The sequence below is a fragment of the Aureococcus anophagefferens genome, assembly GCF_000186865.1.
Source record: "Aureococcus anophagefferens unplaced genomic scaffold AURANscaffold_10, whole genome shotgun sequence".
NCBI classification, from domain to species: Eukaryota; class Pelagophyceae; order Pelagomonadales; family Pelagomonadaceae; genus Aureococcus; species Aureococcus anophagefferens.
In genome coordinates, this window is record NW_008705570.1 from 376,157 (window position 1) to 400,099 (window position 23,943).

Below are 23,943 nucleotides of genomic sequence, written 5' to 3' on the forward strand. Positions count from 1 at the left end.
CGCAGACCGTGTAGGCCTCGACGACGCCGCGGCGCACGCGGCCGCGGAACGACACGTCGCAGACGGCGCCCGGGGGCTTCCAGTCGTCGATGGACGCGCCGCGCCAGTCCGGCGGGACCTGGAAGGACGCGCGGGGCCCGTCGCGGTCGATGGCGGCGAGCTCGCCGACGGCGCCCTTCAAGACGTCGTCGTCGAGGCTCGCGTCGTCCGACGCCTCGCTGGGCGCGTCGTCCTTCTTCTCCGCCGCCGCCGGCGCCTCCGCGGCGGCGGCCCGGGCCGCGGCGAAGGCCTTGGCCGCGAGGTCCGCGACGGCCGGCGACGCGCCGGCGGCCCACTCGGGGCACTCGGGCGCGCCGCCGTCCCGGGCCGCGGGCCGCGGCGCGAGCGCCCGGACCGGCGGCGGCGGGTCCGCCGCCGCGGCCTTCTTCTTCGCCGGCGGCTGCGCCGGCGGGGGCGCGAGGGCCGGCCGCTTCGCCAACGGCGCCGCGACGCTCGGCACGGGCGCCGGCGGCGACGGCGGCGGGAGCGCGGCGACGACGGGCGCGGGCGGCGGCGCGCGCCGCGGCGGCGCCGCGGGCGCCGCGGGCGACGGCGGCGGCGACGGCGACGGGGGCGGTGTGAGGTAGGCGCCGACGGGCGGCGTCCAGGCGTGCGGGCCCCAGAGGTGGGGCGGCGCCAGCGCGCCCGGCGGCGGCGGGCTCGGCGCGCGGTAGCGGCTCCGGCGCGAGAGCGGGACGGCGACCTGGATGCGGTAGCGGTCGTCGGGCTTGAGGAAGGCGAAGTTGGCGATGTCGTCGACGCAGGTGATCGTCTTCGTGCCGCGGCACGCGCGCGTGAAGGACCGGAAGATGCACGGGACCTGCGCGCGACGACGCGCGTCGGGCACGGGACGAGAACCGTCGAGGGAAAGACGCGGGCCGCGCGCGTGATACCAGTGCGTGCGGCCGTGGACGGAGTTGAGGCTCGGGGGGATCTTGCCGATGCGCAGGTCGCCCTGGGCGATGAAGGCTGCGCACTTGGCGTCGCGGCATTTCGCGCGGCTGTCGATGGCGTACTCGGCGACGAACTTGTTGCTGCCGAGCTTCCCCGCGAGCAGCCCGCCGATGTGGCCGTGGCCCTGGGCCGCCGCGCGGCTCCGCGCGGCCTTGGCGGCGGGCTGGTCCCGCCCGCCGAAGGGATCGTCGCCGGCCCAGGCGAGGGCGCCGCCGCGGCCCGGGGCAGCCTTGCCGGGGGCGTAGGCGTCGGCCAGCGGGCGGGCCTCGCCGCCGGGCGCCGCGAGGGGCCGCGCAGCGCCCGGGGGCCACAGGGGGGCGCCCCCCGGGGCCACCCCGCGGATCATCGTCCACCGCGGACGACTACGAGGCCACCACCGACCAAGTGGAAGGCCGCGACGGCCCAACAATAATGGATATAGTCGGGGATTCCTAGATATGTTTTTGTGCGTCGTGATGATGGGAATGTTGACGCTTCTCGAACTCGCCGCCGCACCGAACGAACAGTCCTTGCTCGCCGGCGTCATGGCGCGCCTCGGGGGCATCCACGAGGAAGGCCTCTTCGGCGGCGTGCCGGCGTTCGTGGATCGCGCGCTCGCCCCGGGCTACAGCGACCAGACCAAGGCGCTGTCCCTGAAGTCGACGGCCAGGGACATCGCGACCCTGCGCCACTTCTTCCTCTCGCCGAACCTCGTCTGGTTCGCCATGGCCCTGGCCATGCACCTGGGCTGCCCCTACGACGTCGACGATGCGGCCGCGGGCTGGGCGCGGGGCTGGGTCCTGAAGCGGCTCGCGCTGAACTTTTCGGTGGCGTTCGCCTACTACGGCTACTGGCACTTCATGCTCTACCGCACGAAAGACCAGGGCGGCGCGAGCCGCAAGTACGAACCCGACTCCTGGCCGACGGCGGGCAACATGGCCCACAATTTGTGGTACTGGTCGCTGGGCGTGGCCCAGTGGACGTTCTGGGAGTGCGCGATGTGTAGAATTTGGGGAACCGGCGGCGCGGACTTCGCGACGGACGCGGCGGTTTTCGGAGATTACACATTACTCCTGAAGAACGCGGCGGTCCTGCTCCTGGTCCCCGTCTGGCGGGACTTCCATTTCTATGTCGCGCACCGCTTCCTCCACGTCCGCGCGTGCTACAAGTACGTGCACGGCCTGCACCACAGGAACGCGGACCCGGAGCCCTTCTCGGGCATGTGCATGCACCCCGTCGAGCACCTGTACTACTTCTCCAACGCCTTCTTCCCGACGCTGCTCGTCGACGGGCTCAGCCCGCTCGTGTTTCTGTGGGTCTTCGTGCACCTGTCGATCGCGCCCGGCGCCGGGCACTCGGGCTTCGAGGACCACTTCCAGGCGGACCAGTACCACTACCTGCACCATCGCAAGTTCGAATGCAACTACGGAAGCCCCTCGTCGGCCTTTTTGGACCAGTTCTTCGGCACGTTCCGCGAGAAGCTGGGGAAATCGGGCGCGTACTCGGGCGGCGCGGCCGACGAGCAGACGGCGGACGCGTTCGCGAAGCCGAACAAGGACGGCAGCGACCCCGCGGCCAAGGGGCCCAGGGGCAGAACGGTCTGGTCCAAGGAGGGCTACCTCGGCCGCCCCCAGAGCGCGACGCACTTTGTGTATTCCTGCGTGGTCACGCCCGCGCTGGCGGCGCTCGCGGTTTCTGTCGCTGTGGGCCCCGCGCTGTCCGAGCGCGACGCGTCCCTGGCCGCGCTCCTCGTGAGCGTCTTTCCCGTCGTCGCCGCGCTGGTGCTCTGCTGGGTGTCGCGCGACGCGCTCTCCTGGCGCTGGCCCTTCCACAAGGAACGCGGCGCGTTCCTCCTCTTCCAGGCCCTCGCGGGCCTCTGCTGCGTCCTCCCCGTCTTCATGGCCACGCGCCTCGTCGCGCTCGCGTGAGAAACGGCGCGCTTAACGATTTCGAGCTGTCGGAGCGCCGAGCGCGTCTCGTGCGCCGTCACGACGGTCGGACGCCGTCGACCGGCGCGCTCGCCGAAGAACAACCAAGCCAGCGGCAGCACGCTGATGCTATGGAGCTGACGCAGCACTGCTGAACACGCGCATCGCAACTCGTCGCTGAACACGCGCATCGCAGCTCGTCGAGGCACCATCTGCAACGCAGAGCAGCGCCTATCGTCGCAGTCACCATTGGGAACGCCTTGCTCGCCGCGTGTCGCACGACGGGGAACGCCTTGCTCGCGGCCTGTCGCGGCGTGCGCCGGCGCCGGGCCATGAGCGCCCTGCTCAGCGCGGGCCCCGGCGCGCCGGCGACGCCGCCGTCCCATGCCCCCCTGCCGGCGCCGTCGTCCGCGAGCTCGCTGGCGACGCTCGGCAGCCGGTCGGCCTTCGACGTCTTGAGCGACGGCCCGCTCGAGCACGTGCTCACGTTCCTCGATTGCAAGGCCCTCTGCGTGTCCAAGGTCGCCATGCGCGACTTCTTAACCGTCACCGCCCACCCGCGCTTCGTCGCCCGCCTCAAGCGGCTCCGCGGCTTCGACGACGCGCCCATGGCGCCCATGGTCGACGCGCGCGAGCGGTCGTTCCACCTCGACACGGCCGCGCTGGCCACGACGGTCGAGCGCGTCGCCGTCTTCGAGGAGCTCCGGGCCCTCGAGCGGAACCACGTCGCCTTCCACCTCGCGACGCTGACGCCGACGCGTAGATCCGCGCGGCTCGTCGCCAAGTGGGTCGGGCTCCTCAAGCGCCACCCGTCGCTCCGCGTGCGAATCGACGCGCACTGCGGCGTCGGCGCACCGGCCTCCATCGCCCCGGAGCACTCCGTCCGGCGCGCCCTCAAGGTCGCGTCCATGTTCAAGCGCGCGGGCGTCGCTGTCGAGCGGCAGGCTGTGTGCAAATCAACCAGTGAGCTGGGACGTCGGGGCCAAACTTCAGAATTCTCTAGCTCGGTCAAATCGAAGTCGATTCGGCTGATTTTTGGACGAATCGATTGCTCTCAGCGAGTTCTCGAAGCACGGCGGAAGTGCTCGTGTCAAAACATTCGAATACGCGCACTTCGAAGTCGGGTTGAAGATTTGAGTTCCACGCAGACGGCAAGAGGCGCTCGCGTGGTCCTACGACGTCGGCCTCGCGCACTTCTGGCCGCCGAGCCAGGAGTTCGCGCGCGCGGAGATCTACGCGTCCTTCCCGCAGGCGGGGCCGGCCTTCGCGCCGTCGCTGCCGCGCTACTACGACAACATGCGCCCCGCCGCGCGCCTGTCGTCCGACATCCTCCGGGAGATCCTGTCGCAGGACGACGACACCGACGAGCTGCCCGAGTCCGACGACGACGACGACGAGGACGAGGACGACTCCGTCGGCGGCGGGCACGTGTACGCCTCGGACAGCGACGGCGACGACACGGGCGGGTCGTCCGAGGAGGAGGAGGACGACGACGGCGAGGCGCCCGCGTACGAGCCGCTCCTCGAGGAGGCGGCCTAACTACATTTTTACCCGAAGCTGGCGTCCTCGCCGCCGGCGGGCCGCGTCAGCAGGGGCGCGTCGGCGAAGAGGCGCCGCGCGGTGAGGCCGTGGGCGTCGACGCGCGGGTCGCTGAGCGACGCGAGGACGATCATCGCCGTGGCGGAGACGCCCGCGACGTCGCGCGCGAAGACCAGGTGCGCGAGCACGAGGCGCCGCAGGTCCGTGTTCTCCGTCCGCGTCAGCAGTTTCGTGATCGCCAAAGGCGTCGCGAGCGTCGCGTGGCTCAGATCCAACTCCGCGAGGCCCCGGTCCCGGCGCACCAAGGGCCAGAGCGCCGCATCCGGGTCGAAGCCGCGGCAGCCGACGAGGTGGAGGCGCCGCAGCTTCCGGCAGCCGTCGCCCAACACGGTCAGGCCCGCGTCGCTGAGGCGGAGGCCGTGGACGGCGAGCGCGCGGAGCTGCGTCGCCGACGCGCCGAGGTCCGCGAGCACGGGGTCGAAGTCCATCCACGTCATGCACATGGACAGGTCCAGCGCGACGAGCGTCGCTCCCAAACGCCGCGCGAAGATCTTCGCCTCGTCAAAGTCGACGCCCCCCGCGAAGGAGACGTAGGACGCGTCGAAGGACGCGAGCCGCGGGCAGAGGCGCGCGATCGTCGACACGGGGACGCGCGCGGTCGCGCCGCCCGCCTGATGCGTCTGGCGCTGGCCCACCCGCAAATCCCGGAGGCGCGGGAAGAGCGCGCCCACGGCCTCGTCCCGCATCGTGTGGTGGAAGAAGAGGTCCTGGAGCTCCGCCGCGGAGCTCTTGGGCGCGTGGAGATCGCAGGTGAGGTCGAGCGCGACGAGCGTGTCCGCCGCGCAGAGGCCGAGCCAGCCGCACGACACGGAACTCCGGCACCTGAGCACCTGGAGCGGCAGCCGCAGCGGCCGCGGCTCGAGGCGCGTCCAGAACGACGCGCGCGACGCGGAGAAGCCTTCCGACGCGCTGTCGGCGAACCACGCGGCCTCGGGCTGCCACCTGGGCAGGAAAAGAGTGCGAAATTTCCAACTTTGGAGGCTCATATCTCGGTCGTTTTCCACTCGCGCGCGCGCGGAACACTCATGTTGAAGCGAACGTGCATCACTCTTTTCCTGCCCTGGCCGCCACTCGTCCTCGCCGACGTCGAGGCGCCGCGCGCGGTCGCAGGCCGCGAGCGCGTCGAAGAGCCGGTCCTCGGCGCCGCGCTTCGCGACCCGCTCGCAGAGCGTCGCGGTGAGGGCGAGCGTCTCTCGCCGTCGAAACGTGCGGGCGACGGCGGCGGCGTAGCCGCGGGCGGCCGGCTTAAGGCGGTGCAGGAGCTCCCAGGGCGACACGTAGCACAGGATCTCGTCGAGCAGCGCGTCGTCGAGGAGCGTCGTCAGCGGGCACGGCCGCGGCTTGGGCTGCGCCGCCTCGTCGAGCAGCGCGCCGTCGAGGAGCGGCTGGGGTTGCTCCATCATGACAGCGCGAGAGCGGGGCTGCTGATGCCGTCACGGAGCGGCGATGATGCTGTCTCGCGGTTGGGAAGTCGTGCGCCGCCGAAGCTGCTCGACGTGCGCGCCGCGGCAGACGATGTCTGGCAAGGAGAACTTCGCGAGCCCGCCGGCGCACGGCGGCGCTGGCCGGACGCCGCTCCAGGACGCGGAAAACATCACCTTCCGCGGGAGCGAGGTCGACCTCTTCTCGCCGAGCCAGGATATCTTCTCGCCGCACATCACCGTGCGCAAGCGGCGCCGCGGCCGCCGGGCGCACCAGGACGCCGAGGCCTGGGCGTCGCCCGTGCCCGCGGACGACGACGATGACGACGAGGCGCCCTTCGTCCCGCCGGGCCTCGTCGTCGAGCGCGACGTCGCCGCGGAACCGCAGGCGGCGGAGCCGGCGCCGGAGTCCGCGCCCGTCTTGTCTCCCTGCGGCGACGCCGGCCCCGAGGTCGTCGCTCTCGCCGACGCCGAGGACGGCGACCCGTCCGCGGGCTACGATCCGCGCTCGCCGGCGAAGCCCGCCCCCAACCTCACGTGCGTCTCGCTCCGGAAAGTCGAGCGGCCGGCGGCGACGACGCGGCCCGTGTCGCCGGAGAAGCTGGACTTCGTCGCGGAGCTCGTCTCGCCCCTGCTCGCGTCGCCGGAGGCGTTTCGGGACGGGGGGCTCGCGTCGCCCGAGCCGGCGGCCGCGCCGGAACCGCCGCTCGAACCGCCGGCGCCGCTCCGGAGCGGCCGCGCGCGGCGGTCGCTGGACGCGCTGACGACCTTCGCGGACCGCACGGCCGACGCGCTGCCGCTCGCCGAGGTCGAGTTCCGCCGCGCGACGACGCGCGACCGGGGCGTCGTCCACCCGAACTCGTCGTTCAGACGCCTCTGGGACCTCGCGGCGATGGTCGCGGCGCTGGTCGTCGTCGCCGGCGGCGCGCCCGCGGCGCGGGCCCGCGCGCCGCGCGTCGCGACTCTGGTCGACGCCGGCGGCTCCGCCTTCTTCCTCGCGGACGTCGCGCTCAACTTCCGCACGGGCTACGTTTCCAAGGGCACGCTCGTGCTGCGGTCCGGGCGCATCGCGGCGCGCTACGCGTCGACGTGGCTCGCGCCGGACCTCGTCACGGCCCTCGGCCACAGCGCCCTGGTTCGCGACGGCGCCGCGGCGCTCTACGGTGCCTGGCGCGGCCGCGGCGGAACGCCCGCGGCGCGCCGCTGTTCGAAGGGGTCGCGCGACTCGCTCTTCGCGCACTGCTGGCCGCCGCCGCCGTCGCCGCTGCAGATTTTGCGGAACGTGCGGGGCGCCCTCGGCGCGCGGCGCGCGCTCCAGCGGCGCGGCCCGTCCTTCCTCGGCGCGACCGTCGACGCGTGGCTCTGGTCCGCGGCGAAGGACCCCGCGTCCGCCGTCGCCACGATATTACGGCTCGTCAAGCTCCTCGTGGCCCTCAAGTGCCTCAAGTGGGCCAAGCTCCTCCACGTCCTGCTCCGCGCCCTCGCCCTCGCCCGCAGCGGGCGCAAGCGCGCGGACGCGAAGCGCGCGGACGCGGCCGTCGTCCGCACGCCCGCGAAGGAGCTCCGCGCGAGCCGCACCGTGACCCGGCGCCGGGGCCGCTTCTCCGTGCTCTAAATGCCCTTTTTACTCGTGCCCTTGACCTTGACCTTGAACTTCTGGGACGCGGGCCTCGCGCCGTTGGGGTCGAACCGGAAGCCCGGCGGGAGGATCTGGATGTCCGAGTTCTCCGGCGTGGAGTGGTCCGAGGTCATGAGCGGGACGCGGGAGCAGTAGGCCCGGCAGGTCCGATACGCCGCCTTGAGGGCCGTGTCGAGCTGCCAGTCCAGCGGGTAGAGTCGCTCGCGGAGGTTCCGCGCGCCTTTCGCGCGCATGGCGATGCCGGACGTGCCCGCGACGGACTCGGGCACCGCGAGCAGCGCGCGGATGGTTTTGTCCTCGATCTCGGGCTTGGCGAAGGTTCGGTCGTCGCCGAAGTAGCCGACCTGCAGGAAGTCCCAGCCCGGGTCGTGCGCGTCGGCCGCGGCGACCGCGTCCGCGAGCTTGGCGCCGAAATCCTCCGCGAAGCTCGCGTCGTCCTCGGCGATCAAAAAGACGCGAGTTTCGTCGCCCGCGGCGCCCGCGGCCTCGAGCTCGCGCGCGAAGGTCAGCGCCAGGCCGACGGCGCCGGGCGTCAGGGACACGCCGTTGACGTATTCGGGCGGCCGCCGCGCGGTCGCGAGGCCCTCGCGCGTGACGAGCTCCGGCGGCACGTCGCGCGCGAGGTCCAGGATCGCGCCGTCGGCCGCGTCGAAGCGCCGGAGGTCGCGCTCCGCGAACCCGGCCGCGAGCGCGCGCCGCCGGAAGCGCGCGTCGCGGTCGGGCCGCCGGTCCAAATTCGCGTAGAAGCACGTCGCCGCGACGGGCGCGGCGGGCGCCGCGGCCACGCGGAGCGCGACGGCCGCGCCGCCGGCGCCCACGACGTCGCCGATGGTCGCCTCCGCGCGCACCGGCGCGCCGCCGTCGCCGTCGCCGGCGAGGTGCAGCCGCAGGGCCGCCGCGGCGACGCCCGGCCGCTTCTTCGCGTAGACCTCGAGGAGCTTGCGCGCCGGCTTCGACCGCCACTTGTCCGGGACCAGGAGCCGCAGCGGCGCGGCGCCGTCCGCGAGCAGGAAGACCTCTTGTGGCGCCGCCATCATATCGGGCTGCCTCCTCGAGGGTTAATCGCGGGAGGTTGCACCTTCAACGAAGAGGGGCTTAGGGAATGCGCGACCTACTCGAGGACGTCGGCGATGGCCGTGGCGAGCTGGTCGACGTTCTTCGTGTTGATGCCGGCCATGGAGATGCGGCCCGACTCGAGCATGTAGACGTGGTGCTTCTCGCGGATCTTGAGGACCTCGGACTTGGTCATGCCCGTGTAGGAGAACATGCCGATCTGCGACGTGATGTGGCTCCAGTCGCGGCCCGTGTCCAGCGAGTCGAGCTTGGCCCGGAGCGCCGTGCGCATGTCGCCGATGCGGCTCGACATGACCTTGAGCGTGTCGAGCCACGCGGCCTTGAGGTCCGGGTCGTCGAGGACCGCGGCGACGACGCGCGCGCCGAAGGCCGGCGGGTTCGAGTACATGGCGCGCGCGACCTTTTTCAGGTGGCCCCGCACGGCGTCGGCCTCGTGGGGCGACGCGACGGTCGCGTGGACGGCGCCCGTGCGCTCGCTGTAGAGCCCGAAGTTCTTCGAGAAGGACACGCACGCCCACGGCGCCAAGCCCTGCTGCAAAAAGTAGCGGAAGGGCCACGCGTCGGCGTCCAGATCGCCCGTCGCGAAGCCGAGGTAGGCCGAGTCGAAGAGCGGGAACAGACCCTTGCGCTTGACCAACGCCGCGAGCTCCTTCCACTGGTCGCGAGATGGGTCGACGCCCGAAGGGTTGTGCGCGCAGAGATGCAGCAACACCACGGACCCCTCCGGCGCCGCCTCGAGGTCCGCCAACAAACTCGACCACTCCAACCGCAGCCCCGCCTTGTCGAGGTAGGTGTAGGGCCGCGAGTCGGCCCAGCCCGCGTCCTTGAAAATGTTCCAGTGGTTGCTCCACGTGACGGCGGGGATGTACGCGGTCCGCGGGCCCGGGTAGTGGCGGTTCAGGAACTCCATGGCGAGGCGTAACGCGCCCGTGCCGCTCAACGCCTGCACGGTGACGACGTCGTGGTTCGCCTCCTCGGGGCCGTAGAGCAGGCCCTGCGCGAGCTTGTTGTAGCGCTCGAAGCCGTCGATGCTCAGGTACTCGTGCGTCGTCGTGCCGTTGGGGCCGAAGAGCCTCTCGCGCGCGGCCTCGACGGGCGGCAGGACCCAGGGGTTGCCGTCGTCGTCGCGGTAGGCGCCCACGCTCAGCCCGATCTTCGTCGGCGTGTCGTCGGCGACGAACTGGGCCTTGATGCCCAGCACCGGGTCCGCCGGCGGCACGGCGACGTCGCCCCAGCGGCTGATGCACTCCTGGGCCGTCGCGAGCGACGCGAAGTATGCGAGTTTCATCATCGTTGTCGTGCTGCACGCTGAGGACGGCGAGCAGAACTGCAATGTTGCGGCATTGAATGCCCCCTCGCAATATCGAGTGCGGCGCAAGCTCCGGGGCTGCCCATCTCGAGCAGCATGCAGGGCGGATACGAGGCCGTGGACTCGCCGCGGGCGGCGTTCCGCTCGCGGTCGCGCGTCGTCGGCGCCGCGACCTTCCTCTTCGCCGCCGGCGCCCTGGCCCACCTCGGGCGCACGGCCCAGCGGCCCGGCGCCGCGGAGCTCCTGGACGAGGTCGCGGCGTCGTCGGGGAAGCCCACGGTGCACGCCTACGCCGACGCCCTGTGATCCGACTGCCGGAGGCACGCGCTCACGCTCCACGAACTCATGTTGAGCAAGAGCGACGTCCTCGACGCCATCGATCTGAAGATCGACTACATCGGCGCCGCCGCCTCCGTCGAGGAGCACGGCATCACGCTCATCCCCGTGAACGAGTACATGCTCTGCGCCGAGGAGCTCCTGGACCTGCCCCAGAGCGAGTGGTGGCCCTTCACGCACTGCGCCTTCGAGATCCAGAAGTGCATGAACTACGTTTCTCGCGAGGAGGCGGGGATGACGTCGTGCGACGAGGCCGACTCGGGCTCCGACGACGCCATGGCCCTCGCGGGCACGGAGCGCGACCTGAGCACGTGCACGTGCACGCTCGAGGGCGTCGTCGAGTACTGCGCCGAGACCCACACGTCGACGACCCTCGCCAAGCTCGCGACGTGCAAGGACTCCGACGAGGCGTCGAAGCTCTTCAAGACGTCCAACGCCGTCGCCGACGCCATCAACTCGGGCCACCCGCTCTGGGTCAAGATCAACGGCGTCGAGTACGCCGGGCCGTCGGACCCGGACGAGACGACGGCGACGATGGACGCGTGGGCGGAGCAGGTGCTCAACGTCACGTGCCAGAGCCTCGGGTCCGCCGTGAGCTCCTGCGCGCCCTACGTCTAGGCGCGCGCCCGCCGCGTCCCCGGCCGCCGGGCCAAGCGGGCGCGGGGCGACGGCGACGCGCGGCGCCGCCGACATGACGGACCGCGCGGGAGCTCCCGGCTTCCCGCGCGGTCCCGACCCGGCGCGCCGCGCGGCACCGCGCCCCCGCCCATCCGGCGGCCCGGGGCGGCGGCGACCCCCCGTCCCCCTACGTATATATGTTTCGACACTGATCGCCGACGCGGCGCGCGCGTCGCTTAGGTGGCCCGAAGATGTGAGCCGTCGTCGGGCCCGGGGCGCGCGCGCGCGCGGGCCGCCGCCGCGGCGGCGACCGCGCGCGCGGCGGTGTTCACATGCGCTTGTAGAACGGCACCGCGGTTCGCGCGACGCCGCCCACGAGCGCGATGAAGCAGCCGAAGGCGGCGAAGATGAGGCCGAAGGCGACGACGAGCTTGAGATCCTTGGCCGCTGCCTCGCAGGTCGTGATGCTCTCCAGCTCCTCCGCGCTCATCTTCCGCGTGGGGCGCCTCTCCCACCGCAGCTCATCGAACTGTCGTTTCGGCGTCTCTCTCGTTGGGCGCGTCCACCGCAGCGGCGGGTCGTACTGGCGCGCTGAGCGATGGAAAAAGGAAGGCTCTCGACGCAAAGCCCTCTCTAGCTTCGTACTGGCCTTGCATAGGTTTCGATGCTTTGCCATAGTCGACTCCGACGCGCGCGAGAAGTGGACTTTGCGAAGCTCGAGCGCGGCTGCGGCGCTCGAAGCGCGCCACCAACAACTTTGCTAGGTCGATGCTGCCCCATCGCGAGACAAGGAACCAATCAAAGCCTGGCAGGCCCAGAGACGGGGCCTGGTTCTGGCGCCCGACGTCCGGCGCCCCGGTGCCGTCGAGAGGCCTGCGCGCGCGCATGGGGGCGTCCTGAGCCGTTTCGGGCGTGCCTCGACATGGGGGGGCACGGCGACCACTTCCTCGTGCCCGTCTTCATCTATGCGGTCTACGGCATCTGCGTCCTGTCCGTGCCGGCCTGCGGCGCGCTCATCGGGGCGCTCTGGGGCCAGGTGCGGAACACGCGGCGGGGCGTCTTCGCGCGCCAGCTCATGCACCTCACGGTCGCCGACCTCCTCGTGACGTCCTGGGTGTTGGGCTTCGAGCTGAGGCTCCGGCCCCGCATCGCGCTCGAGACCGACGCCGCGTGCGCGGTCTTCAAGGCGGGCTTCTACGCGCTCTACGCCGTGACGTTCCTCATCTTGGTGGGCCTCGCGGCGACGCAGGCGGCGCTGCTGCTCCACCGGCCGGCGCTGGAAAGGGCGGCCGCGCGCGCGGTGCCGCTCGTCTGGTGCTGCGCGCCGCTCGTCTCCGCGCCGACGCTCGTCTGGGGCGCCCACCTCGGCGACGACGGCTACTGCCACGGCAACGTCGTGCAGCACGTCGTCTTCTCCGTGCTGTTGAGCCTCGCGTTCCTCGTCGTCGTGGTCGTCTACGCGTGGAGCCTCCGCGTGGCCATCGCGTCGAACGCGCGCGTCCCCGCGCGCGACGCGCCGGGCGCGCGCGCGCCGCCGTCGCCGTCGGGGTCGTCGAGCGTCACCCAGGAGGCCGTCGTGCCGCGGAGCGCCGCGCGGCGGTCCGCGCGGCGCTATGCGACGTTCGTGTCCATCTTCTGGGTCTGCTGGGCGCCCTACGTGGCGCTGAAGCTCATCCTCATCTGGAAGCCCTTGGACGAGGACCAGACGCGCTGGCTCGACTGGTTCACCATGGTCTGCTACTCGTCCCAGGGCCTGCTCAACTCCGCGGCGTACGGCTTCTGGCACCGATCCGACCGCGCGCACCGCAGCGTCGCCTTCGCGCGGCCGCCCAACGTCTGCGACGACTTCGACGGCGCGCCGCCGGGCGAGGCGCCGCGCCGAAACGGCTCCTTCGCCTGCCCGCGCGCGATCTTCGGCCGCGGCAACCTCGCGAACCTCCCGGACGACGACGACGACGACGACGACGCGCCGGGCGGCGGCGCCGCCTACCGCGTCCTGCCGGGCGGCGACGAGAACCAGGCCGACGTCGCGTGACCTTAAACTGTGTGTTTTCCGTTTTTTTGGAACTTCAATCTATTTTGTTGCACCATTCTTGGGGCTGCCTCGACACGATGGAAAGTGCGCGGTCGTAAGATGGTGCGCGAAGAGCTCGTCGTGGACGTCCAGGGCGTGGAGCGGTCGCTCGTCGTCCACTGGGGCGCGTCCGACGCGCTCCTCGTCGTGCTCCACGGCAGCACCGAAGCGCTGGAGCACGACCCGCTCTACCCGGCCACGCGCTTCGAGAAGAACTACGACGCGGACTATTTCCAGCCGCACCGCGATTCGCACGGCTATACACAAATGTACCTCGCAGCTTCTATGAGGAACGGCTGGTTCTGCTGGCAGAACAACGGCGAGGAGTTCGGCACGTGCTCGCGGGACGACGACGGCGACGACGCCGCGTTCGTGGAGCGCGCGGTCCAGCTCGCGAACGCCTCGGAGCTCTATGTCTTCGGCATGTCCGGCGGCGCGAAGATGGCCTGGAAGCTCGCGTGCTCCGCCGACGGCGTCGGCGTCGTCGGTGGCGCGCTCGCGCCGTCGCTTCGGACGAAGGCCCATTGCGCCACGCCCGTCGCCGCCTTCCACGGCTTGGAGGATCCCTACGTCGACGTCGCGGTCGCGGACGACACGGCGACGTGGTGGCGCGGCGCCCACAACTGCTCCGGCGCCGCCGGCTTCGCGACCGGGCTCCACGACTTCCGGGGCTGCGGCGCGCCCGGGCGGCTCGCGTACTACCGCCTCGCCGGCGTCGGCCACACGATCCCGGGAGCGCCTTTCGTCTGGTCGGGCCTCGGCGGGACGTCGTCCTACGACTCCCTCGCGGCCATGTGGGACGTGTGGCGCGGCGGCGACCCGGCCCCGGTCCTCGACGGCGCCAAACACCGCGCGGCGCCCGGGCTGTTCCCGCTGCTGCTGCTCCTAAGATGCTTCCTTTACGGGCACGGGTCGAGCGCCGCGGCCGCGCGGACGAAGGCGAGGAAGGGCGGCGACGGCGACAGCGGCCGGCTCTTGTACTCCGGGTGGAACTGGCAGCCGAAGAAGAAGGGGTGGTCGCCGTCGAGCTCGACGACCTCGGCGCGCCGGCCCGTGTCGTCCTTGCCCGAGAAGCGGAGGCCGCCGTCCTCAAGCTCCGCGACGAGGTCCGGGTTGACCTCGTAGCGGTGCCGGTGGCGCTCGTCGACCTCGCGCGCGCCGCCGTAGACGCGGCTCGCGAGGCTGTCCGCCGCGAGGAAGGTTGTCCGGCTGCCGAGGCGCATGGTCGCGCCCATGGTCGTCGTGCTCCCCTCGGGCATGAAGAGCACGGCCTCGTCGCGCGTTCCCGCGACGGACCCGTCGAACTCGGAGCTCGTCGCGTTCGCGATGTCGAGCACGTTGCGCGCGAACTCGACGACGGCGAGCTGCATGCCGAGGCAGATGCCCAGGAAGGGCGTCCCATGCTCGCGCGCGTACTTGATCACGTCGATCTTGCCCTCGGTGCCGCGGTCGCCGAAGCCGCCGGGCACGAGGACGCCGCCCGCGGCCTTGACGGCGCGCCAGCTCGCGGCGTCGCCGTCCTCCAGCTTCTCGCTGTCGACGAATTCGATGCGCAGTTTCCGATCGCTCGCGACGCAGGCGTGCTTTAACGAGGATTGCACGCTCAGGTACGAGTCGGCCTGCGCGTGGTACTTGCCGACCAAAGCGACGACGACCTCCCGGTCGCTCGACTCCATGCGCGTCGCCATGGCCTTCCAGGACTCGCCAAAGGCCGCGTCTCGTTGCAGCGAGACGCCGCCGTCGCTGCGGCCCTCGAAGACCGCGCCGGACGACCGGTAGCTCGTGAGCCGGAGCTGCTCCGAGATCAAGATGTCTAAATTTCGGTCGAGCATCTCGAGGGGCACGCGGTAGATGTTCGGCACGTCGTAGAGGCTCAGCACGCGCTCCGTCGGCACGTTGCAGAACAGGCCGATCTTGTCGCGCGTCGCGAGGCCGACCTCGTGCGCGGACCGGCAGACGATGAAATCCGGCGTGAGCCCGAGCGACCGCAGCTCCTTCACCGAATGCTGCGTGGGCTTCGTCTTCTGCTCGCCGGGCGGCGGGCCCGTCGTCGGCACCATGGACACGTGCACGAGGCAGAAGCCCGACGGGCCGTGGCGGAGCTGGAGCTGGCGGAGCGCTTCCACGAACGGCATGCTCTCGATGTCGCCGATGGTGCCGCCGAGCTCGACGATACAAATGTCCGGCGGCGCGCCACTGCCGTCGACGGGCGCCCGGGCGACGCTCTCGACGCGGGCCATGATCTCGTCCGTGACGTGGGGGATGATCTGCACCGTCTTCCCCAGGTAGTCGCCGCACCGCTCGCGCTCGATGACCTTCTTGTAGATCTTGCCCGTCGTCAGGTTGCTGTCGCTGCCGAGGAGCACGTCGAGGAACCGCTCGTAGTTGCCCAAATCCAAATCCGTCTCGCCGCCGTCGTCGAGCACGAAGCACTCGCCGTGCTCGAGCGGCGACATCGTCCCCGCGTCGACGTTGAGGTAGGGGTCGATCTTCACGGCCGTCACGCGCGCGCCGAGCATCTTCATGCAGACGCCGATGCTCGACGCCGTCACGCCCTTGCCGATGCCGCTGATGACGCCGCCCGTGACGACGATGAACTTCGTCGGCGGCGGCGGGGCCGCCGCGGACGTCGTCGCGGCGCGGCGAGCGGCGCGGCGCGGCGGCTGCGCTCGCATCGGCGGTGCGCGCAGCGCATCGCTGGCGACGACGGCTGCGAGCAGCAGCAACGCGGGGCGCATGCTCGGTCTGCTCCCTCGATTGCCAGTGGCCATAACTCGCCTGTTCAACCAGAAGCGGAAACCTAGGCTTGAAGTTCAAGTTAGACGCGGGCCACCTCGTGCTGGCCGCTGCTGACCGACCGTCGTCGCCTGGGCTCGTCTGCGGACGGACGTCTTCCCAGGGCGCCCCAACGGCTCAGAACAGGAGCTCCATGGCCGCGCCGCGGAGCCCGGCCTTCTTCCGCGCGGCCGTTTCGGCGGCGACTTCGGCGCACGTCGTCGGCGTCGGCCCCTGGACGACGGCGCCGCGGACCGTCACGTTCGTCACGCGCACGACCGAGCCGTTGAGGCCGCCCGCGTCGCCCGCGGGGCAGCGGTCCTGGGCCGGCGCCCAGCCGAACCACTGGCTCGACTCGAGGACCGCGCCGATGCTGCGCATCGTGTCGGCGACGACGGCGTCGGACGCCGCGGACGGGCTCGGCGCGTAGGGCACGTTCGCGACGCCGTTCAGGGAGACGGCCACGGCGCCGTCCCGGGCGAACTCGGCGCGGACGCGGACCGCGCCGTCCGCCGGCAAGCTCGCGAGGACCTGGCAGCCCCAGCGGTCGCAGTCTTCGTTGCCCGGCCGTCCGTCCGTCGCGAACGTGTGGATCGTCGACGCCATCGCGCAGCCGCCGTTGTTCTCGATGACGTCGAGCTCCATGCACGACGGCGCGTCGCCCTGCTGGATGTCGCAGTACGTCGCCTTGCCCGTGTTGGGTACAGAGGGCGACGTCGTGTACAGATTCGTGTTGACGCCGGCCGCGACGCGCGACACGTCCATGGAGAACTCGACGGAGCCGCCGAGCAGGTTCCAGGCCGTCTTGCTCGACACGCGGCCGTCGCCGGCGATGGTCCAGCCGTTGTCTTGGAAGGTCACGGCGCCGCCCTCGAGGTTCATGTCGCTCGCCCGCGGGCAGTAGAGCTCGCCGGCGGGTTCGTCGTCGTCGTCGTCGTCGTCGTCGTCGTCGTCGTCGTCGTCGTCTTGCGCGGGGCACCAGGTGCCGTGGCAGTCGCCCTCGCACGCCGCGCTCCCGGAGTTGCAATAGGCGGTGGTGTCGCCGCACTCGCCGCAATTGTCCCAGGAACAGCAGCTCACGGCGACCTCGTCCTCGTGCTTCGTGAGCTCGAAGTCTTCGAGCGCGGCCAGCGCCGCGGCGACTGGCGCGATAAGGAGCGCGACGAGCAGCTTCTGCATCATGTTGTTGGCGCAAGGTGTGTGTTTGTTCGGACTGGAATACAATACGATGGCTGCCAAGCGCGCTTCGAGATCGTCCAATAGAAACACGCTTCAATGTAGAGTGCAACAACCCGGTTAACCTAGGCCTGCTCAGCTGAGGAGCCACATCTTGCCGGACGTGTAGGCGAGGACGCCCCAGGTGAAGTACTTGTAGAACTCGGGGCTCGTCCGCGCCTTGATGGGCTTCGCGGCCTGGATGCCGACGAGGCACACGAGGCCGATCTGCGCGCCGTGGACGACGATCTGGCCCGGGATGCCGCCCGCGACGACGCGCGCGGCGACCTTGGCCACGTTCTTGCCCGCCATGATGACGGACCGCGTCGCGACGAACTGGTTCATCGTCAGCCCGCAGTTCAGCAGGTAGATGTTGTAGATCGGGCCCGAGTTGTTCGTGATCACCGTCAACACGCCGCAGAGGATCGACACGCCGGCCGCGACCCAGATCTGGCCGTAGAAGGCCTCGTTCTCCGCCTTGACCGCCGCCGCCGTCGCCGCGAGGTCGTCGTCCTTCTTCGCCGCCGCGGCCGCCGCCGCGGCCTTGCGCCGCTCCGCGAGTTTCGCGGCCACGGACTGCGCCAGGACCAGCGCGTAGACGACGGACGTCAGCTTGCGCAGGTGCTGCTCTTCAATCAACGGCAGGAGGTAGGTGCCCAGGCCGATGCCGAGGCCCGTGAAGGGCCAGATCTTCTTGCACATGGCCCAGTCGGCGTGCTGCACGTAGACGGAGATGGTGCCCAAATTCGCGCAGCAGTTGACGACGGGCACGACGGCCGTGAAGGCCTTGAGGGACCCCACGGGGGCGATCAGCGAGAACATGGCGACGCCGAGCGTCGACGCGCCGACGACGCCGCCGACGCCGCAGCCGATGAGGAAGCCGCTCAGGTACTGGTAGCCGAGCTGCTCCGACAGCACCGCGGGCATGGCCGCGTCGGCGGCGCTCCAGGGCCAGACGCCGGCCGTGAGGGCGTCCATCTCGTTTAGAGATGTGTTGCGGCGCGCGTCGGCCGCTGCGCGCGTGCCGCTTGCGGTGGAACAGAATCGATCGCTGGAGTGGTGTGCAACGAGTGTGCAAGGAGTACTTCAACGCGCGCGGGAGAGGGGAGCCAGGGGATCTTGAAGATCCCCTCAAGGGGAGCGCGGCGCGAGCGCGACGCGCCTAGAGGGTCGCGAAGGCGGGCCCGCCCGCGGCGCCGCACTGCGCGGCGACGCACGCGTCGCAGTCGCCGATGTAGTCCTGGCAGCAGGCCGCGCAGACGTTGCAGCCGGCCTTCTTGCAGACGTGGCCCGTCGGCGGCGCGAAGGTCGAGTTGATCGCGCCGACCTTGATGGCGGAGAAGGTCACGTAGGCGTCGGCCTGGTTCGCCTCGACGTCCGCGGGCTTGCCCGTGTCCGTCGCGCACGAGCCGCGCGCGGCGCCCGGGCCCGTGGCGTTCGCCGGGTAGGTGCTGTCGAGCCAGAGCATGTCGACGTCGTGGTCGTCCCAGAGCGACATGACGAGGACCATGCCCGCGTCCATCTGGTCGCCGACGGCCGCGAGGCCGCCGCGGGCCTCGAACGTGTTCTCGTCGCCGAAGGCCTTCTTCTGCGCGGCGCAGAAGCCGTCGCTCAGACGGTCGAACGTGTCGCCGCCGACACTCACCGTGGGATCCGGGACGACCGCGCCGTCCTGCAGGAAGAAGCGGCGGATCTCCGAGAGGTCCCCCTCGTCCGTGCCGTCCGTCGTCAGGAACTGCGTCACGACGGTGAACTGCTTCGACGTGTCGACGGCGAAGCCGGAGCCCTCGCCGAAGAACTGCGTCGCGCCCAGGCGATAGGGCGCGAAGTCGCAGCCGTCCTTGTCGCAGACGCCCTTGGACCGCGCGTCGCCGTGGCCGTCGCCGCACTCCTCGCCGTCGCAGCGGTACTGGCCCTGGACGGAGCACGCGTGGGGCGTGACCGCGTTCGACACGCGGTTCCCCTCCCAGACGTCCATCTCGATGCAGCAAGTCCCGTACTTTCCCGTCCCCGAGTTCGACGACGTGCCGTCCCAATCGAAGAGTGTTCGCCTCGCCGTCGATGAACTTGATGTCGTGCGGGCACTGCGCGTCGCAGTAGCCCGTGCCGTATTTCGCGCCCGCGGTGTTGGCGCCCTTGCCCGCGTCGCCGTCCTCGGACATGCCGACGAAGTACAAGGCGCCGTTGAGGCCGCAGCCGAGCGTGCTGTCGTCGATGGTCACGGAGAACTCGCGGTTCTTGAGCTTGAAGAGGTGGTACTTGTCCTCGCCGTCGAGCAGGTAGACGCGGGAGCCGACGTTGTCGCCGTAGGAGCCGTGCGTGACGAAGTCGAGCTGGAGCTCGTCGCCGGCCGCGTGGATGCCGTAGGTGCCCTCGTAGTCCGCGCCCTCGAGCGCGCAATGGGACGCGCAGGTCGTCGGGTCCGGGCACCTGCGAACGGGCGCGCGTGAACGTTCGAGAAGGCGTCGTTCGTCGTCGGCGCCGGGCCGCGCAGGCTCGTCGACCAGGCGTTGCCCGTGTAGCAGTTCGTGCCGCCGACGTCGGTCCAGCGCCAGTTCGCGTCGAGGACGATGCTCTTGTCGAGGGTGGTGCAGGTCTTGTCGGCGGTGCACTCGCTGATGCGCAGCGACGGGTGGTGCTCCGGCGTCTGCGTGCCGGGCACCTGGGCGAGGGCGGCCGGGAGCAGGAGCAGCGCGGCGACGGTGTGGTGCGGCATGGCGTTCTCGTGGATGGTGTTGTTGTGCTTGTGGTTGGGCTGCGTCGGGAAGACAGCAATGTATTCGGTCCGTGAACCACACAAACCGACCAATCGCGACGCGGGCGAAATCGCGGGCGGAAGCGTGCCACAAGCCTAGAGGCTTAAATCCGCGCACAAAAACCACCAAGCGTGGTCGGGGCCGCCTCCCCGTGTCGGTGAGAGGCGGCCCGTCATGGGAGCTCGGCGGCGTGCTGCGAGGAAGACGAGGCGCGCCTAGGCGCGTCAGGCGCCGCAGGCCGCGTCCTCGGCGCCCGCGGGGATCGCGGGCGCGGCCGTCGTGAGCGCGTCGGCGACGGCCGGGCCGATGGCTTCGGCGCGCGCCAGGAGCTGGGCGTCGGTCTGGTCCGAGATGGGGTGGGCCACGAAGACCGCGGGCGCGGCCGGCAGCCCGAGCTGCGCGGCTTGCGCGCGCGCGTTGGACGGGAACGCGTCCGACAGCACGGCGACGGACGCCAGACCCCGGGCCTCGAGCGCGACGACGTCGTGGATCTCGCACGTCGCGCAGGAGCCTCAGTCCGCGAGGCCGACGACGACGTGCGCGCACGCGGCCGCGACGTCGTCGAGGAGGCCGGCCGGGCAGTTCCGCGAGAACGTCGGCTTCGCGTAGCGGCGGATTTCGACGCCCTCGAAGGCCGTTCGCAGGAACGCCTCGATGCCGTCCAAAAAGACCTTCCCGCCGCCCTTGGAGATGTCGAGGAGGCCGACGGCGCCTTCGAGTCTGCCGGAACGAGGCGCCAACGCGAGCGGCGGCGGTGTCGCGCCGCGCGGGTCGAGGACCGCGCCGTCCGGCAGGTTTCCCGTCCCGGGCTCGAGCGCGGCCACGGGCCGCGACACGGGCACGGACATGCGGTGGGCCGCCATGCCCGGCTTGCCGGCGCCGAAGCCGGCGCAAATCATGCTAAATTTTCCCGCGTCGCCGCCGCAGACGGCGACGTGGATCGATTCCGGGCTCTCGAACTTGGGCACGGGCGCAGACCCAAAGGCGCCAGCGAGGCTCACGAGCGTCGGGGTGACGGCGCCTGCCAACGCTGCGACCGTAGGACTCGCGCCCTTGGCCTTTGCGAGGGTCGCCGCTGCGCGGCCGGAGTGAGGTACGATCGCGGCGTTCGAGTAGTCGAAGAGCGCCTTTTTGAAGGCTTGTCTCGTTGCGTACTCCGTTTGCAAGGTCTTGTAGTGCTCCGGGGACACGAGGACGAGCGCCGAGGAGCAAAAGGGGAAGCGCGCGCCCCAGCACGCGTGCGCGAGCGTCAGCGCGATATTCTTCGCCACCTCCTTGGGATCCGTCGTGTCGAAGTCGACGACCTGCGCCATGCCCGTCACGGGGAACAGGGTGCACGTCGGCGCGCCGCGGCCGCCGTAGGGGCCCCAGCCGCCCGCGACGACGTCGTCCCGCTCGCCGACGCACGCGGAATATTTGGCGGGCGTGCCGATCGTCGTGCTCTCCGTGCCTCCGACGGACGCGCCGCCGACGTGGTGGAGCACGAGCTTGAGCGCGCGGCCGACGCAGGCGTTGGCGCGCGTCCCGCTGCCGAGGCAGGCGCGGCCGCAGTTGACGCCCGCGGCGCGCGCGGCGCCGCCGGACGCGAGTATGAGCGGCGCGCAGCCCATCGTCGTCGCGCCCGTGCCGTGCGCGTTGAACGCGTCGTCGAGCAGGGCGCGGACCGCGGCGACGACGAGCGGGAACTGTCGCGGCTCGCAGCCGGCGAGCACGGCGCAGGCCGCGACGCGCCACAGATGGCAGGCGCTGTTCGACGGCGGGCAGGCGCCGAGGGACGCCTCGGGGTCGGCGTCGCCGAGCATGGCCCGCACGGATGCGCGCTTCGGCTCGACGACGGGCAGGCCGTCGGCGGCGAGGCCGCAGGCGAAGCCGCCGTCGGAGAAGCCCTCCATTGCGCGAGCTGTGCGGCGCGCGCGAGTGCGGCCGCGCCCCAGAGATTCCACAAGGTCAATAAGAACAAATTTCCCTCATATTGCAGTTATTACCATCGAGTTCGAGCGCTGCTGGTCGTGTCCGGCGGGCAGCCCCGGCCGCGCGCGCATCCTAAGAAGGAGCTTGTGCCGGTTCGTGAACAAACAGGGAGCAGCCATGCGCGACGGGCGGCACAAGCACGAGGGCATGGAGCCGGATGCGGCGCGCGAGTACCTCGACCCCTGGGCCCACTACTTCGAGGAGCACCACCCGCAGAAGATCCACCACACGGGCCTCACGGAGGCGAAGGTCGAGGAGATCATGCACTACATCATCGGCAGCCTGCGCGGCGCCGGCGCGGAGGCGACGCGCGCGCGACGCGCGGCTCGCCGGCGCTTCGACCGGTCGACCGCGCGCGTCGCGTCGACGCCCCGGCTCGTCGACCGCCGCGACCATCGCGCGCAGGTTCGTGTTGTGCTTCATCGTCGTCTTCCAGGGCGTCTGGCACGCGCACCAGAACAACTGGTGGCGCAGCGACGACGACGACGACGACAAGGAGAAAGGACGGCGGCGGCTGGCGCGGCCGGGGGTCCGCGGACGCGGACCGCGCCGCGACCGCCGACGCGACGGACCCGACGTGGAGGCCCAAATCCGCGCGGTCGAGGGCCGACGCCGCGCGGCGGCCGTCGCCGTCGCCGTAGAGGGCCGCCGCCTCCGCGCGGAGCGCGGCCGCGCGGCCCCGGGCCTCGTCGCGCCGCTCGCGCGCGGCGCGCGCGCGCGCGTCGCGCTTCTCCGCGTTGCGCCGCGCGACCTCGCGCCGCGGGTCGGGCCGCTCCTCGGCGGCGGGCACCGCCTCGACGGCGCCCTGCTCGACGAGCTGGGGCGCCGCGGACGCGGACCGCGCCAGCCGCCGCTCCGCGGCCGCGACGGCGCGGTCCTCGCGGGCCCGGCGCCGGAGGTCCGCGGTCTGCGCGATGGACTCCTCGCGCGCCTCGCGCGCGCGGTCCCGCTGGAGCGCCCGGTCCTCGGCGTCGCGCTCGAGGCGCAGCCGCTCCGCCGCCGCGGCCTCCTGCGCCGCGCGGAGCGTCGACGCCTCGCGGCCGCGCGCGACGGCGACGCGCCGCGCCGTCTGGTCGAGCCGCGGCGCGGGCGCCGCGTCGCGCGGCGACCGCACGGACGCCTGGTCCCGCAGGAAGCCCCGGCGGCCGCCGTCCTCGACGAGGAACCCGAGGCTCGACGCGCCGACCGTCGGCGCCTCCGCGGCCGGCGCCGGGTTGGGCCGCCGCCGCGGCGGGAAGAGCCGCGGCGGCCGCGCCGCGGCGGGCTCCGGACCGGCGGAGTGGAGCGACAGCAGGGACGCGCCGCCGTCGAGGCCGCCTAAACCCGTGCCGTTGAGGCCGTTGACGGAGAGCAGGTCGCCGAGGGGTTGCGGAGGACCGGCGGCCGCTGGGTGGTCGCGAGCGACGCCTGCGACAGCGAATAGCCGAAGGCGCTCCGGCGCGTCGCGTCGTCGGCGACGGTCGACGCGTCGTCGTCGGTCCGCCGCGCCGGCTTCGGCCGCCGGTGGAGGCCGGGGAAGGTCGGCGCGGCGCACGCGGGGCACGCGAAGCTCCGCCGGTCGTCGATTGCCGAGACGGCGCAGGACCGGTGCACGTGGTGGCCGCAGGGGTACTGGGCTAAATCGCCGCCGTCGGCCTCGCCGAGGCAGGGCGCGGCGCACTCCGGGCAGATGGCCTGGAGCGTCGTCTCGTAGTCCGGCAGCGGCAGCCGCCCGGGCTTCGGGAGGCCGCCGCCGAGGTACGCGCCGAGCGACGCGAACTCCTCCGGCAGGGCCGACTCGGGCGCCTCGTCGAGCTCGAGGAGGCGCGCGTAGTCGTCGGGCCCGAGGTCGCGGTACTGCAGCGCCATGAGCGCCTCCGGCGGGAGGCCCGCGGCGCCCAGGCCCGCGACGGGCCGCCACGCCGGCGGCCGGCCGTTCCGCCGCCGCCGCCGCCGCCGCGCGCGCGGCGCGGGCTGCCACGCGTCGCCGACGAGGGGCTTCCGGACGAAGTCGTGGTGCGCGTGCTGGCCGTGGCCGAAGCACGTCGCGCACAGGTCCCAGCCCGCGCACGTGACGCAGCGGTAGCGGTCGCCGACGATCGGCCGCGCCGCGCAGTGGCCGCACTTGACGCCGAAGTGGGAGTCGCTCCCGGCCCTGCCCGGCTTCGGCGCGACGGCCTCGCGCGCCAGGCGCTGCTTCATGGCGTCGATGAGGTCCGCGCCGCCCCAGACCTCGCGGCAGAGCGGGCACTTGATGTCGCGCGGCGCCTGGTGCTC

The 23,943-nt window shown here is 71.8% G+C and overlaps 5 protein-coding genes across 5 annotated transcripts; 2 read left to right on the forward strand and 3 right to left on the reverse strand.

Moving 5' to 3' along the window:
* Nucleotides 1-1,448: 1,448 nt before the first annotated feature.
* AURANDRAFT_64391 (hypothetical protein) lies at nucleotides 1,449-7,535 on the forward strand (the record flags this gene model as incomplete). Its single annotated transcript, XM_009038975.1, has 4 exons — nucleotides 1,449-2,896; nucleotides 3,250-3,849; nucleotides 4,049-4,408; nucleotides 5,987-7,535. The coding sequence occupies 4 exons, from the start codon at nucleotides 1,449-1,451 to the stop codon at nucleotides 7,533-7,535; spliced, it is 3,957 nt and encodes a 1,318-aa protein (XP_009037223.1).
* A 1,135-nt stretch (nucleotides 7,536-8,670) lies between these two features.
* On the reverse strand, nucleotides 8,671-9,921 carry AURANDRAFT_27031 (hypothetical protein; the record flags this gene model as incomplete). Its single annotated transcript, XM_009039197.1, has 1 exon — nucleotides 8,671-9,921. The coding sequence occupies one exon, from the start codon at nucleotides 9,919-9,921 to the stop codon at nucleotides 8,671-8,673; it is 1,251 nt and encodes a 416-aa protein (XP_009037445.1).
* A 117-nt stretch (nucleotides 9,922-10,038) lies between these two features.
* Nucleotides 10,039-10,893, forward strand: FSR (selenoprotein; the record flags this gene model as incomplete). The annotated part of the gene is made up of 1 exon (XM_009038976.1): nucleotides 10,039-10,893. A coding segment is annotated over one exon (855 nt), but the record flags the coding sequence as incomplete, so codon positions are not given.
* A 2,976-nt stretch (nucleotides 10,894-13,869) lies between these two features.
* Nucleotides 13,870-15,645, reverse strand: AURANDRAFT_26767 (hypothetical protein; the record flags this gene model as incomplete). Its single annotated transcript, XM_009039196.1, has 1 exon — nucleotides 13,870-15,645. The coding sequence occupies one exon, from the start codon at nucleotides 15,643-15,645 to the stop codon at nucleotides 13,870-13,872; it is 1,776 nt and encodes a 591-aa protein (XP_009037444.1).
* A 4,298-nt stretch (nucleotides 15,646-19,943) lies between these two features.
* Nucleotides 19,944-20,615, reverse strand: UGSC (selenoprotein; the record flags this gene model as incomplete). Its single annotated transcript, XM_009039195.1, has 1 exon — nucleotides 19,944-20,615. A coding segment is annotated over one exon (672 nt), but the record flags the coding sequence as incomplete, so codon positions are not given.
* Nucleotides 20,616-23,943: the final 3,328 nt, after the last annotated feature.